The 14,640-nt window shown below is 44.2% G+C and overlaps 3 protein-coding genes across 5 annotated transcripts in view; 2 read left to right on the top strand and 1 right to left on the bottom strand.

The window, feature by feature from the left end:
• Nucleotides 1-643: 643 nt before the first annotated feature.
• prok1 (prokineticin 1) lies at nt 644-2,568 on the bottom strand. The gene is made up of 3 exons (XM_086212784.1): nt 2,375-2,568; nt 1,487-1,612; nt 644-1,152 (listed from the first exon to the last, which is right to left on the bottom strand). The coding sequence occupies exons 1-3, from the start codon at nt 2,447-2,449 to the stop codon at nt 1,033-1,035; spliced, it is 321 nt and encodes a 106-aa protein (XP_086068910.1). The 5' UTR covers nt 2,450-2,568; the 3' UTR covers nt 644-1,032.
• A 1,993-nt stretch (nt 2,569-4,561) lies between these two features.
• lamtor5 (late endosomal/lysosomal adaptor, MAPK and MTOR activator 5) lies at nt 4,562-6,944 on the top strand. The gene is made up of 4 exons (XM_086212783.1): nt 4,562-4,714; nt 4,802-4,863; nt 5,605-5,722; nt 6,504-6,944. Exons 1-4 carry the CDS (start codon nt 4,680-4,682, stop codon nt 6,562-6,564), a joined length of 276 nt encoding a protein of 91 aa, XP_086068909.1. The 5' UTR covers nt 4,562-4,679; the 3' UTR covers nt 6,565-6,944.
• Nucleotides 6,945-7,962: 1,018 nt separating this feature from the next.
• slc16a4 (solute carrier family 16 member 4) overlaps nt 7,963-14,640 on the top strand; it is a 28,605-nt gene continuing 21,927 nt past the window's right edge. For 2 of the 3 annotated variants that reach the window (XM_086214642.1, XM_086214644.1), the window contains exons 1-3: nt 7,963-8,389; nt 8,717-8,793; nt 11,773-11,895. The gene's annotated coding sequence lies outside the window, so the exon portion shown is untranslated. The remainder of the gene's footprint in view (nt 8,390-8,716; nt 8,794-11,772; nt 11,896-14,640) is intronic. The other variant, XM_086214643.1, reaches the window with a different exon arrangement.

The raw sequence follows: 14,640 nt of genomic DNA, 5'->3' as shown, positions 1-14,640 counted from the left end.
ACCGGAGAGAACCCAGCAGGAACAGGGAGAACATGCAGACTCACACAGAAAGACCCCGTGCTCCAGCCGGGGCTCGAATCCAGAACCTTCTTGCTGTGAGGCCACAGTGCTGACCTCTGCACCACCGCGCCGCCCTATTTTGTAAAATCAATAATCCAAAATAGCTGCCACAAAATGACAATTTCCAATCATACATCTCTCAAGTGAAACACCTTATCTTGTTAAAAAAATTGACAAAATTCAAAGCAAATCCATCAGGACATAAAGGATATCTAAGATAACATAAAATCTCTTTGGCTCCAGCGTAGATTGATACTAAAAACCTGTGCAACGTTTAAGATGATTTGGTGAAATAGATCTTGACTACCAGAGTGAGCACAAGTGGCCACAATTGAACAAAATGAACTAAATCCACATGGACACAATATACAACAGTATTTAAGACTTGGTAGTAATGAACACACACACACACACACACACACACACACACACACACACACACACAGTGGTGGGTTTGCCCTTTGATCAAACCCTCAGTCGTGGGTTCACTTGTGTTGCAAGGTCATGACATTGGCCGTGTGTGGACCTTCAGTATAATCTGACCGTGATTAAAACCACTTGACACTTTTATCCTGTAGCACATATTATCTTTAATCAAGCAACATAAACAGAACACGGAAACAATCCCCTCAAAGAGGACATATCCATCCACAATGCTGACATTGGACTTCTGTTGCCAGTAACATTTGTATATATATTCTCTTGATACTTTAACATAAAACGAGCATAAAAACAAAACGAAAACCTCACATCGGTTCACAAATTGCTTCGTTCTACAAAGTCAAAAGTGCCGGCGGTTCTCATTGGGAGGTTCTGCCGTTATCGTTCTGTCCCTGGTGTGTGCATTAATATAATCAAACGTGACTGTATCAGAGGACACGATTAAAGAACAGAGTCAGCGATGATGGATACGTGTTTCTGCCCCACCACCTGCTCGTGTCTGCTCGTCTCCTTTTAATGCTTGTGCATCAGTTAAAAGTCCAAGTTTTTGAAGTCATCAGTACATCTGTACTTGCTATCAGCAAACCTGATGCACACCAAGTGAGGGAGACAGGGGCAGGTGTGATGCTGCCTTTTCCCAGGATAGGGCACCTGAAACGGGAGGAAAGGAGGTTAATCTGACATCCGAAGTCTTTTAAACCGACGAGCGGAGCTGCAGATCTTAAATCGCTGCTCTTCAAAAGTCTGTTTAGTGATGGATGTGGTGACTTATTGCTGCTATCTGAAGATGATCAAAGTGATGCATGGCTCGGATTGCCTGCTTCACGCTGGAGAAGATCAATAGCCTCTGCAGTTATCAGCAAAGCCTTCTGTCAATCTGTCACAACTTGATATCATTTCCCGCTAATGCCAAACACAAGAGTGACAACGGGGAGAGACTGCGTGTGTGTGATGCAGGAGGATTAGACGTCTCATTCGTGCCCACCTTGTGGCTAAAGGGGTGGCATTCGTCCCCTTCCATGCCTCTTGGGATGCACATCCTCAGACCCCTCAGCCATAGACTGACTGCACAGCACAGCCCCCAACCGCACTGCACGTCTCTCTCACACGCCTGCAGAAAACACAAGGTACAGATCCCGGCACATAAAATAGACGGAGGGTGAGGGACAGAGGAGAGTTCAGTTGTAATTCGCTTTGAATAAATGTCATCCTTACTTATCGAACCCTCACGAAAGCCAATTTATTCACTGCCTCTCATCTTCCTAATTCATTTATCAATAAATATCAATCAAAGATAATTTCCTTTTGTTTTTCCAGGAGACCTGAAGCGGGGGAGGAGGATGTGGTCTCTGGCCAGTCATGCATAATCAAATTTCACAAGATTATCAAGAAACGTGAACGGTGCATTTCTATAAAACTGCCTTTTCTGTACAGCTTGAAAGGAAAGAGAACTAAAATCCCCCACAAAAAGTTAAAAAATGCTGTAGCTGTACTTTTAAAGACTTTACAGTAGTTTGAGTATCATATAGCATGTTTTCCATTGAGTAGACAGTGCTGAAGCGATCGCCTGTTTGGTCAAATAAAATAAAATTGATTTTTTTTTTAAACAATTTTCACAACTAATTATCACGCTGGTGCTCCGCTTTGACATATGATCATTTGACATTTTGCTTTTTATATCGTTGTAAATGTATTTGGTTGTTACAAGAAAGCCAATTAAAACTGCCTCCTGTACCGTGTGTTTCAAAAAAAGTTCAGGTGGATTAATAATGACCATTAAAATCCACACTGGTTAAACATTTATGATCAGATTTTTAAAGAGCAAACTGATAAAACAGTAAGAGAATTAGGAGAACCCAAGTCACCCACTCACCCCTGTGATGACGGCTCCTCTGGACCTGCTCAGAGACAAGAGGAGGAAGGACAGCAGCACCGCCCTGAAGCTCATGACAGCAACAGGAGAACCGGAATGTCTCAGCACTGGAGAACAGTTGTTAACGGGTCTCCCTGGTACCTTGTTCTGGATCCCTGACACTCCAGTCGGTCAGACCAGACTGGTCAGACACTTCGCGGGGGGGGGGGGGGGCTGCTCTCACACTCTCCTTCCCCACCCCCCACCACCTGCCCCCCACCTCCCCATGTCTGAGATATCCCCTTGCCCGTCTCCTCAGAGTCCTGTTCGTCCCGATGGTGGCTGATCTTTGTCTCTCACGCAGGCTTTGACTCTGCTGTAAGGCTGCATGACAACAGTTTCCATGACTCCAACCGAGGAATAACAAGGAAAACTACCCTACAACCGAAGTGAATCTGACTGCGCTTTGTGAGGAAAGGGGGCACAGGTGCCATGAAATCCTGAGTTGAATTAAAATCAAAGCCGTGTAATGAGTTTACTGGAAGGACCGCAGGCTGACTCGTCCGCTGCAGGCTGGAAGATGAACTTAAATGGGATATGTGTGTGATACGTGCGAATTAACACCCCCTGTTTAATGTCCACAGGTTAAAAATGAATCTGGTTTGAAATCCATTCTTGATGTGACGTGATCTTAGGGATTCCATTCATACTTAAAATCTAGATTTTGATGGTAAAAAGAATTATTCCTGTTAATGAAATCTGCCAAACATCTTTTAAGATACATATTTGATTATTTATTCACTAAATTTAATGGAACGTATCCCCGTTGATGTAGTGTCACCAGTGATGGTCTAGAGTCGTATGTGACTTACTGTAGTATATGGCAGGAGGATCATACAATTCACCAACTATGTGTCAAACCTCCATTTGGGTTTTGGCTTATTTGCAGATTTAGTGGGGTTGTTAAGTTATCTGGCGCAGCTGATTTATGATGTGTGAGACAAAAACTAGATTTCATGAATGATTCTGCATGTATAAAGATGTGAGTGTTTGCCTACGTGGTTGTCTGGGCAGTGATGAGCAGCAGGTTGTCACCAGAATTGGCCGGGTTTTGATTTAAGGTGCAAGAGGAGAAATATGGCCGCGAGAGGAGCAGAGGAAAAAGCTAGAAGAATGCGAGAGGAGGACGGGGAGCGTCCCCCATGGGTTAGTCAGCAGGACATTACCCTTCTGCTGTGCAAGTGATGGATTTCTCCAATGTACCAGCCACATAATTACAGTCACCCATTTCTGCCCTGTCAGCAGGAGCACTGAAGCCTCCCTGTCTCGGGACGGGCAGCAGAAATCAAGCGGGGGGGGGGGGGGGGTGAGCTCAGACGGTGGCCTCCAGCTAAGTTTGAAACAAAACACATAAACAAAATCCATCAACAAAATGCTTCAAGAAACAAGGTTCCTATACACCAAATATTAATACAATATTTCACGCTTAATAGGGCCATATTTGCACGCTGGTTAATTCATTATGCTGATAAATGTTTAAAGCATTCCTCCCTACAGCTGTTGAGACTGATGTTTGCACCACCCTGTTATCACTGGTAAATGGGATGGTGGATGTCTTTTTCCTCTCTCTCGATATAATAGTCAAGTGACGTGAGTGCTGAACAAGGACTTCCTGTTTCTGAGTGAGGAGCATGTGACAGCCTGTGCAAAGCCTCAGAGCAGAGAAGATCTCATTAATAAATTGTATGGAGGGGGGAAGGGTAACACATGTGATCTCATTTTATATTTATGCATATGCGCCTCTCACTTGGACTGGCTTCAAAACACGTCACATGACACACAGAGAATTAATATGGTTCAAAGTACGATTTCAGCTAATGAGGGACAAACTGTCAAAAGACAGAAATAACAGATGTCTACGATCGAGGACGACGGGGTAAAATGAGGTGATTCATGTAAGAACAGGAACTAAATACTCATTAATTCTTGTGAATCTCCTGAGTTCCTCATTCACTGACCCCTTAGTTCTACTTTCTTCACATTTCGTCTCTCATTTTTTACTGTTCCTCCGTTCATTTGCCACTCTTCCCTCTCATACATACAAGTAGAGTATCATGTAACGTGTCTGCACACAGCAGAACCTCTTCTTTCTCCTCCAGAATGCCGCTGGTGTTTTCTCCGTTCGCGTTTCGTGCGGTTTGGTCTTCAGCGGGATTCGTTCGTAGAGCACGTGACGGTCAGCTGACTGTAGAGCCGGAAAACAGCCACCAGCAACAAATATTCAGGAAGGCAGAGCTGCTATTTCTGAGATTTGTCCTTCTCAGCGATGGAGGCGACGCTGGAGCAGCACCTGGATGACACGTCAGTTCACGTTAGGCGTCGTTTGAGTTTCTGTATGCGAGCGTTTGGACGTTAAAGTTGAATTCTCTGTGTTTGTGTTCATGGCAGCATGAAGAACCCGGCGGTCGTCGGGGTTTTGTGTACGGATCAGCAGGGACACAACCTGGGCTGTAAGACAACACCCGTCGCCTTTCAAACTATTTGTTCTCCGAAAAGTGACAAAAACCCTCTTATTTAATCATGCCCCCCCCCCCCACACACACACACACACTCTTCCTGTCCTCAGGGAACCGTTGAACCAACCAGATTAAATCGCGTTCCTGTGTAAAGAAAACGCTCTGTTCCAAATTCTACTTGAGTGAAGCCAAGTTGTCTGATTTTGAGTTTTACTGACATACCAAAAGTAAAAGTACACGTTCTACACTGTAGAAATGTCTGCGTGTTCCGGTGAGTGGAAGTTTTCCAGTCATTAACAGTTAAACCTGTTGCTTTGTTTACGTCCTCGTGAAAAGCTTCAAATTTGTCTTCATTCTCCACATCCAACTGAATCAACCTGACTCTCCACGCTCGTTTCACCTGCAACATGCTCGCGTGTACACGCCGGAACTTCCTGGTTTCTTCCCTGTTTGTTTTGATGAACTTAACATGTTTATTTTTTTAACCAAAAAGTACAAATGTGGTTTAGAAGCTTGTTTATGACTTTTGTCCCCATGAGAATGATTGTGTTTATCAAATCAGAGTCTGGAGGGCGCTGTAGGAAAACATTGCTTTGATGGAAATTTTGAAATGTTTTGATGTGAAAGAATACACCGAAGTTGAATTGGAAGTGTAATTCCATGTGTGTACTGCCTGCTTACGTTCTCCTCTACAAACATGATCCCCCCCCCCCCCCCCCCCCCCCCCCCATGCAGGCCGCGGCTCGCTGTCTGATGACCACGGCGGCGTCGTGTCCGTTTTGGCCAAACAGGCTGCGGCTCTTACCAGAGACCCCACAGATACCCCGACGGTGTGCCTGGAGTCGGACTCGGGGTGAGCCATCCTCACACACACACACACTCACACTTGTTTACTTGACTTATTTCTCCCATCACCGCGGGTTAAATTGAAGAAGTTCAGCTGCAGCAGATTTGATTAGTTTGTGGGCGGATCGATAAACGCAGATACAAGTCTGTCGGTGTCAAAGATGGAACGTTTGGTATCTGTACCTCCCTGCTAGGCCGGGAAGTCTGTTTTCATGTGTGTGCCTTTGCTGCCACCTTCTGGTCGGTTCATCGACTGGTGCATGTATCTGGTACACAAGTCGATGGACATGAGTCTGCCCTGACATCAAGGTGTGAACAGCCAACACGATGACCCAGACAGACATTTTATATCTAAACAAAATATAACAGTCGGTGAGGCGATGACTCACTTCTGTTCCATAGAAATGGAAAAACTCAGAATTTAACTGGATAGACTAACAGACGAAAGTTTAAAAACCTGATTTAACGTGGAAATATCTATTCTCACTAAGTGCCGGCTGTAAAAAATGAAAACTACAAACCGAAGACGTCATTTAAGTTGCATTAATTCGCTGAAACGCAAGCTGAATATACGTGGCTGGCTCTCTCTGCATCCTGGAGTCATAACGTAGCCATGCAGCAGGACATCCAAACGGTCTCGGTGAGCTCAAGACTCCCAAACGTGGGTCCCTGTGAGGCAAAAACGTTGCAGAAATCCATTTCATATTGAACTATTTCATTTTTTTCACATGTATTTGTTTCATTTTTATTGTATGTTTTATTGTTTTTTTGTTTGTTTCCGTTTGCAGGAACATTCTGGTGCGGAGTCACGGGACCATCACAGTGGCCGTCCACAAGATAGCATCTTAAAGATGACAAACTCAGAAGTGTTACTGTAAAAAGCAATGTACATATAAAGACACCCAAGTATGAACACAATTCTCCGACAAAGATCTTCAGTCTGCTCGAGAAGCCTTCCTTTTCATCAATGGTTTACGCGTATTCATCACCCTCATTCGAACCAGAGAATTTCCATCTGGGAGGGAGTTTATTTTTCCTCAAACTTACTGTCCAGCACCAATCTGTCCCTAATGCTTGTTTTATTGACGTCACGGACAAAGAAGGCCCTGTATCATGGGTTACCCAATAATGTCAGTGTGCTTGTGTGACTTTCAGATATTAACATCTGTAGCCTTCACTCCAAGAAAGCCAGGCAGAGAAAAACAACCTGTAATAAACTTTTGCTTGGCTTTGTGTTGCCCTCCTCCGCCTGAAGTATTCATTATTTTCTCCTTTACTCAGTGTTTCATGGTTAACTCTTTCATTTTCTCCGATAGGGAATGGAGATGCACCCATTCTCATCTTTCTTCTGTCTTGACTCCACAACACATCTGTTGATATTGATTCCGGTCTGTTTTCCTGAATATTGTCATTGTTATTCTTTTTCTTAGGGATTCCTTTCACACTTAGAATCTAGATTTTGATGGTAAAAAGAGTCATTCCTGTGAGTGTCTTTGCTGAAACCTGCCAGACCTCGTTTAAACATGTTTGTTTGTTTGTTTATTCATTCACTAAACTTAACGGAATGCCTCCCTCTAGCTCAGGGGTATGTTTTTTGTTTTTTTTTTAAGGGAAAAGCACACAGCGCTTCTTATTAAATTTGCAAATACATTCAAAAGTGTCCTACTGGAGCTGTTGCTGGTGTCATGTGACCATCTGGAAGGTTCATGATCCAGTACAGGCGATGAAATGGAATCTGGATGTTATGCAGCTTGACATTGCATATTGACATTGATATTCCATTTGTGAGCCCTAATATGAACTCAGTATACCTGTGTATATGTATATGTATGTATATATATAAGAATATTGACTACTAGAGAAGGAAATTGTGATATATCTTCACTATGGGGGTCGGGTTTTTGTTTTCTCCCAGGCTATCCAACTGGTCAGGGGTCAGTAAACACGAGCCTACAGAATTCTGGGCCGTTTTGTTGTTGCAGGATCACTTTCAGGAACTGCGACATACAAACACTCGGAGGACAGAAAGTCAGGTATGCTTGCAGTGAAAGGCGCAGATCCTGATTTTAATTTATTTAGGTAAAGTAACACGCAAAGACGAGCTCTTCGGTGCACTACCGGGAGGTCTCACGCATGAAAATGCCGTGGAGCAGTGCGGGGCGTGAGACAGGTGACGGGGGAGTGTCAGGTGTGGCTCTTCCTGCAGCACCAGTCCCGTCCCTGCCTCTCCCAGCCTCCATTGATAGCGCAGCGCGTCTTGGTGGCGCACCGCTCCCGCTGGAGCCCGCCGCTGCTCAGACCGCAGGTTTTCATGTTTTCCTCCTCCGGTGTCCCTCTGAGCCCTCAGGTCCATTGCTACGTCTTAGTCACGTGATTCGCTTCAGTGAAAGCTTTCCCCCTCTGCGGCTCCTCTGCTCAGCCACCGATGTGGAGGCTGAGAGGAAAGATGCAACTCAGGCGGACTCGCTCCTAGAGCCAAAGTTATGGCACTGTCATTCTCGGACGGAGGCGTCCCGCAGCAATTTGTCTCAGCTCAAAGTCCCCGCACGGCATCCTGCTTCTCTGGTGACGCGCACGCCTTTCTGGGACGCACAACCCCGGATGGAGAAATCCACAAATTACGCGTCTAATTAAACTAATTACAATTGGGGCCGTCGAGGACTGGAGATCACAGGTATGTGGTTCTTTCTTACATGTTTGTATTGACAAATGTCAAACTAATAGTTCTGAATGTGAGAGGAGGAAATAAAAACATCAGATATATGTCATTATTGGTGAAGCATTTTATCGCACCAAACTTCCCCCTCCTCCTCCAAGCTGCATCCCACCCAAAGTTATTTATGAGTTTTCAACATTTCACCCTGATTACGTCAGAGCAGGTCTGTGCCTCCTGTTTTTTGTTTGTTTGTTTTGTTTTTTTCTCAGATGGCACCTAGATGACATCTTAAAATTCAATGCTGAAGTGTCACTGTCTGACCGAGCCCTTTGCTTCCCTCCCCAGCAGGGCTGAGCTGAGTGAGGGGCACAATGCAACAGGCCTGCGAGTTGAAGATAAGAACTGGCTCACGGCTACACACGGTAAGACCTCCCTGCCCGCCCCCCGTAATAATACGGTTCTGTGTATGCCTCCGTGGACTAAACCAAAAGCTTTTAGCTCAACACCCTGCATTTACTCCATAATCCCTCATTTCTTCAGGACTGATGTCTGGCTTTGGCCGGGGCTCACCGCAGAGAACAGCTGTGGTAGAATAGAGACTCCAGGTTGCGAAGAGTTGGAGCTCAAGACATTAAAATCCCAAAACAACCATAAATAACTGAAAGTGACATTTTTAGAGGAACGCTGCAGTTTTCATTTTACCTCCCAGCCAGAGGAAAAAGTGCCAGTGCAACTAAATTAGCAGGCCTAATCTCCATGGGACAAAACATCACTACATAATCTGCACAAAAGCTGGATTTTAGCACAGTTGGCCCCTGATGTTTTTTTGCCTTTGTAAAGAAATGAGCATATTGAAGTCTTTACTGCAGTACTTATATTGTGAGCTGAGTTATTATTTCCCAAACTATGTTAGGATTAAAAAATGCACTTGTTCACCTCACCAGATGAAGAGATTTTAATCTCTGATCACCTCAGTGTGCGTGTGTGAAGTTTCTACAAGCATCGTGTTTCCCTGCAGTCGGGGTGTTCAATGTATGTAATGGATCTGTTATTACACTGATGTCAGCGGATGTCATGTAGTTTGTATTACACGTTGACACAATGTGGAGGAGTAAAACACAGATCAACACACTCCTGCTCCATCAGGATGCCCATTTTCTTGTTTCAGAGTTAAACTCTTGTTGGTGGAGTGTTTAAAGTGCAAAACTGGGTGGCAAAATTTGAATCATCCACTGATTAAATTGTGTCAGCTCTTGTTTGAGATTTATATAAAGGGGTGTTATGAATAAAAAATGAAAAGCAGTTAATCAGGGGGAGAAGACAGCAGCCGCTTTTGTCAAAAACACCTCGTTTGGTGGCCTTGCATCTGCCGGACTCACCTCGCCGCTGCTTTTAAAACATATTTGCTTGTAAATGTGGTCTGTCGTGTAAAACCTTAAGTCTTTATAATTGGGATCCACTTATTTGTCCAAAACCTCATTTCCTGCTGTGACCCAGATCAAAACAAAAAGCCAAAGGAACCTGATTTCTGTGACTCCATTTCTGAGACTGAGCGACACATTAAACGCTATATGTGATGGGGTTTGACTTTGCGAGCCACGATTGCATCACAGTGAGTGAGAGCGCCATCCGCACACAGTTCTCTTGTTTATGATCATGTGGAACAAGTCCGTGTGACTAATTATCGGTCTGAAGCCAAATGCGTTTTTTTTTGTTTTGTTTTGTTTTTTTGCCGGCTCCCCGTCATCAGCATTCATCATGTTAGAACTGAAAAGTGCTTGTGATGTTTTCTCTTTGAAAATGGAAACACAGAGAGGAAGAGATCCTTCCCCTCAATTCTCCTCTGAAGCGCCGTAGCTGCAGGGCTGCAGCATCTCACATCCAAATCAGTGAATGAGGGAAATGGAAACATTTGATTGGGAATATCTTGGAACAGTTTTTGACTGCAACATCCATTCATCCACTTTCTATAATGCGTATCCGTTCAGGGTCGGGGGCTGGAGCCTATCCCAGCTGACATTGGGCGAGAGGCAGGGTTCACCCTGGATGGGTTGCCGGTCGGTCACAGGGCCATCAGGAGAAGTTAGAGGTTCCCAATCTTGCTCAAGGATACTTGGACATGGTCACTGGGGGAAGTGAGGATCGAACCAGCGACCCTTCGGTTGCATGACGGCCTCTCTACCTCTGAGCCACGCCGGCCCCTCCTGACTGGAACACATTACAGTGAAATATCACTGTATCACTTTTTGTTTTTACATTTACTCCCCTAAAACGAACGAGTTACAACCTCCTTTTTGTTGTCAGCCTCCAACTGCTTAGAAATCCAACAATCCAATCTCATGATTTACATAATCACCCCTGTTTGGTTCCCAACGTGTGTGTGTGTGTGTGTGTGTGTGTGTGTGTGTGTGTGTGTGTGTGTGTGAGTGTGTGCTCCATGAATTTCTGTTACCTTTATTTCGGGGGTCCTGAGCTGACGTTTTGCCAACTCCTGGCTTAGAAGATAGAAATGTTGCTATTCTGCAGTGCAGGAACATTGATTATGTCTGGAGGAAAGATGACAAGATTGTTGTTGTCAAATGCATATTGAGTGCAAATGTTAGAGCGGAGTCTCTTTCAGCGTTGAAAACCACTTTAGACCTCAGCAGAAACATGAATGACAGCAGAGAGACGTGAAGCTCGGGGAGGGAGGCTCACCAGAGACGAGACCTCCGGGGGTGCTGAGGATGGCTGAGTCATCCCCCTCCTAACTTTTATGGCTCTGTATGCTGCAGAAACACACTGGTAGTTTGAAGCCTCGTCTGCCGGTACTGTCAGTGACCCCCACATGCACGCGAGGGAAGGAGGAAGGTTGCAACCTGCTATTTTGTGTTGGTGTGATGGAAACACGAAACAAAACGAGTCATGTAACAAACTGTTGTTGGCAGGGAATCATAAAGAGAGTAAAAATATGACTTTTAAGACAGCTTAAGTACTAATAATTCTTGTATATTGGGGCAACAAGCTGGCGATGCAAGCTGCTAGCTGCACGGATCCAGGGATGCAGGTCCCTCCAACCACCTCTTCGGTCCAGACTGAAATATCTCTGCCACCTAACGGATGCTATGTAATGTTTTATCGTGCTCAATGGTGTGTTTTCAACCCTGTTTGTTTAGTTCCAGTATCAAATCACTCACTGAGAACAAGTTAGGGTGCAGCACATGTAGGCAGCGATGTGCTGCGCGGTATTTTTGGGATAGTGTTAAAACCTGGACATGCGGCTTGTGACCCCGTCAGGTCCCAACATGTCACTCTCCCGTTGGACGACCACCTCGACGCGTCTTCAGTTTCCGCCTCCAGGTTTCAGACTCGTGAATTCACTGACTCCACGTTTACTCGTCATCGCTGCCTTTCTGTTGTAGGTGTGAAGCCCCGATGCAGCGATAGTTTCAAGTGACCAACTCCAGAATGACACTTGGACAGTTGGACGCCTGAGTTTACTCCACTTCACAGTATTTGGTCGTTTCACCAAACCAGCACAACAGGTAATTCCACAGTTTCATGTGGTTTGGTGAGCAGCCACAAGGTCTCCTGTCTGTCTTGTACCATACCTTTAATTTGTTTCCAACAATATCTTACTTTTTTGTCCCCTGCTGGAATATAAATTTTGCAAAATCTAAAACAACACACTTGAAACGTTGTAATTTGTAGAAAAAGTTCACATAAAACAACCTTGTCTGAGGTACACACTCCCAGTTAGTCTCTCTCATCGTGAAGTCCCACAGTGTGATATATCGGTAGCATTTTGGCTGGCAGATTCTAGTTGTGATGTCCTTAGATTATGTTTTAATAGGATAGACGTCTCTGACTGGCAGCTTATTTGTGATTATTACAAACTGATCAGTTGAAAAATCACCAAAACTGGTCTGGACTCACTTTACTGTGTATAAATTCCTAGCTCGCTCTCTCATACCAGGTCTTGTACCTCGCATGATTCAGTGGAACCTTCATTCTTTGTTTCTGGTTCACTGTAAAGGCACCATCACGCGTTGCCTTTCCATATTTGACTCCAAAGACAACGAAAAAGCCCCTGTTGAAACAGCTTTGTGTTTTATTGAATACCTCCAAAGTCAACTGATGAACTTTAGTTTTCTCAGCTTAGAGAGCTCTGCTTAGATGTTTGGTGTTTCCATATAAAATTTTCTAAGTGAGTTGTTGCCAGCTGCTTGGATACTGCCATAAATGTATCCGTCCATCCCTTAGTAGGCTCCGTCACCATTCCTAAACCTTCACATGCACATGCATCCAAGTTCACACTTCAGATCTTCTGTAGACATCTTTCCAAGATGGAAAATATAAAACGCTCTTGTTGACTCTGGAGTTAACAAATAAGTGGCTCGTGGTGCCTTTTCACTGCACCAGAACAAAAAAATCGATTCCCCTGAGTCTTACGAGGTAGAAGACTCGATATTGATGAAATGAAAACGTACTGGAGGAGCGAATGTCGGTCTGGAGAACCCAGAGAGAGACATCACGCTCACAGTTTTGTTGGTGAAACCCACAGGATGCCGCTGGCCCTGATCTCTGAAGTGTAGTGCTGTTTTCACAACTATAGTGTGTGTGTGTGTGTGTGTGTGTGTGTGTGTGTGTGTGTGTGTGTGCGTGTGTGTGTGCGTGCGTGCGTGCGTGCGTGTGTGTGTGTGTGTATTGGGGCCAAAGGAAATGTTAACCTCAGAGAACAAACGAGACACAGTGAACTTTGACTTAAGTGTGACAGTGAGGAACCCACTCTAGAACCTAGACCTGCTCTACTTGCAAAGTGTCTTGAAATAACTTTTGTTGTGATTTGCCGCAATCCAAATAAAACTGACCTGACTTGAGGAAGCCTACGCTGGCGAGGAATCTTGCTGTAACTGCATCTCCTGACACACAAGCCATAACCTGAGCTCCTTTGATCAGAAAAAAGATGTACAGTTCTCCTTCTGTGGAGGAATCAAATATCCAGCTGAAGCTAAGATATCACTCAGGGTTTTTTCTTTTATTTCCATCCAAAGTCACATACTTTTTAGTGAGAAATTCCACTGCCATGCTTGTAATAACCTGTCGTGCTCCAGCACAGATGCAGTTACATGAAAGAAACCGTTCTGTGCTAAAAGGCTGTAACTTGAGAAGATTCCACTTAACTGTCTAAATCTGCAAAAAGCTTCATTTGTTTGAGCTGAACGTCTGAAATGTATTTTGTGTGTGGGCTGTGAGTATTGTCCCATTGTCTCTGACATGCAAGGTTGTCACAGTCAGAATGGGCAGAACAACAACTTAAAACTTTTTTTGATGGACAAAATGTACATGTGAGTAGTACTTGAAGTTGTGCTGACATGCATGTTTGTAGTAGTTAGGGTGAAACAACAAAATTCGATTAAAATGCAAACCCTGGTAAAAATTGATTTTCACACAAGGATAAAACAAAACTGAATCGGCCATGTTAAAAGATATTTTTCTTTATGACAGTAGTGAGATGAAAGCAAACAAGAGGAGAACAACAAAGTTCCCATGATGTGGTTTGCATGGCAGGCATCGGTCAGAAGTGTAATAATTTTAAGCTGAGAATTCATCGTATTACCTTAAAATGGAAATACATTTAAATGATTTAAACCTGTTTAAAATGCAAAGAGTGTTTTGAGTTTGTCACAGAATCACGGTCGACAAAAGCCAATCTCACAGGTTCCCGCTAGAGTCGCGGTTCTGAACCCCAGACTGAATCCACGAGACAAATGAACATATTTCGCGTGCCACTACGCTGCTGCGTCTGTGTCTAGAACAAGGACATGTCAGCCATTTTTACAACAATCAAAAGGGAAGGAAAACCTTGCATGCTTTAAGACACACTTACCAACAGACACAGGTGAAACAATGTCATCCTGGGGCAGGGAATGAGCAGACAATTAAAGAAGCTCTTAGATTTATTGCAACATTGCATTGACTTTTTGTCCATTACTGGCCTAGCCTTTAGTGTCGTGTAGGTAAGTGGGAAAACCTGTTTTGCTCACGGTTTTATGTTACATTCTAGCCGGAAAAAAAATGTTTGCTGTTGGGCAGAAACCTCTGACCCTGCTACCTCTATTACTCCTGCAAGTACCAGTATCACCAGCTCTGCAGTGAACACACTCATGTACAAGTGCAGCAGGGATCTTCTCCTCTCAAAAAACAAATACGCACATTTTTCCAAAATGTCAAAGTCATCTTGAAACAACCCTCTGGGATTTTGTTAAGATCCAAACTTAATTTAAAAA

Source organism: Aulostomus chinensis, chromosome 9 (assembly GCF_037954235.1).
Source record: "Aulostomus chinensis isolate RoL2024-O1b breed Wild chromosome 9, RoL_Achi_v1.0, whole genome shotgun sequence".
NCBI lineage: Eukaryota > Metazoa > Chordata > Actinopteri > Syngnathiformes > Aulostomidae > Aulostomus > Aulostomus chinensis.
Note: the sequence above shows the minus strand (reverse complement) of the source record. Positions and strands in the feature narration are given on the sequence as shown.

What these genes read in the sequence shown, in the direction of transcription:
- prok1 (XM_086212784.1), bottom strand. Translation starts at nt 2,449, where the DNA reads ATGAGCTTCAGGGCGGTGCTGCTGTCCTTCCTCCTCTTGTCTCTGAGC. An exon ending in GAGGAGCCGTCATCACAGGG is followed by an intron (nt 1,613 to 2,374) that starts GTGAGTGGGTGA and finishes TGTTTTCTGCAG; the next exon opens with GCGTGTGAGAGAGACGTGCA. An exon ending in GCCACCCCTTTAGCCACAAG is followed by an intron (nt 1,153 to 1,486) that starts GTGGGCACGAAT and finishes CTCCCGTTTCAG; the next exon opens with GTGCCCTATCCTGGGAAAAG.
- lamtor5 (XM_086212783.1), top strand. Translation starts at nt 4,680, where the DNA reads ATGGAGGCGACGCTGGAGCAGCACCTGGATGACAC. An exon ending in GCAGGGACACAACCTGGGCT is followed by an intron (nt 4,864 to 5,604) that starts GTAAGACAACAC and finishes CCCCCCATGCAG; the next exon opens with GCCGCGGCTCGCTGTCTGAT. An exon ending in TGCCTGGAGTCGGACTCGGG is followed by an intron (nt 5,723 to 6,503) that starts GTGAGCCATCCT and finishes TTCCGTTTGCAG; the next exon opens with GAACATTCTGGTGCGGAGTC.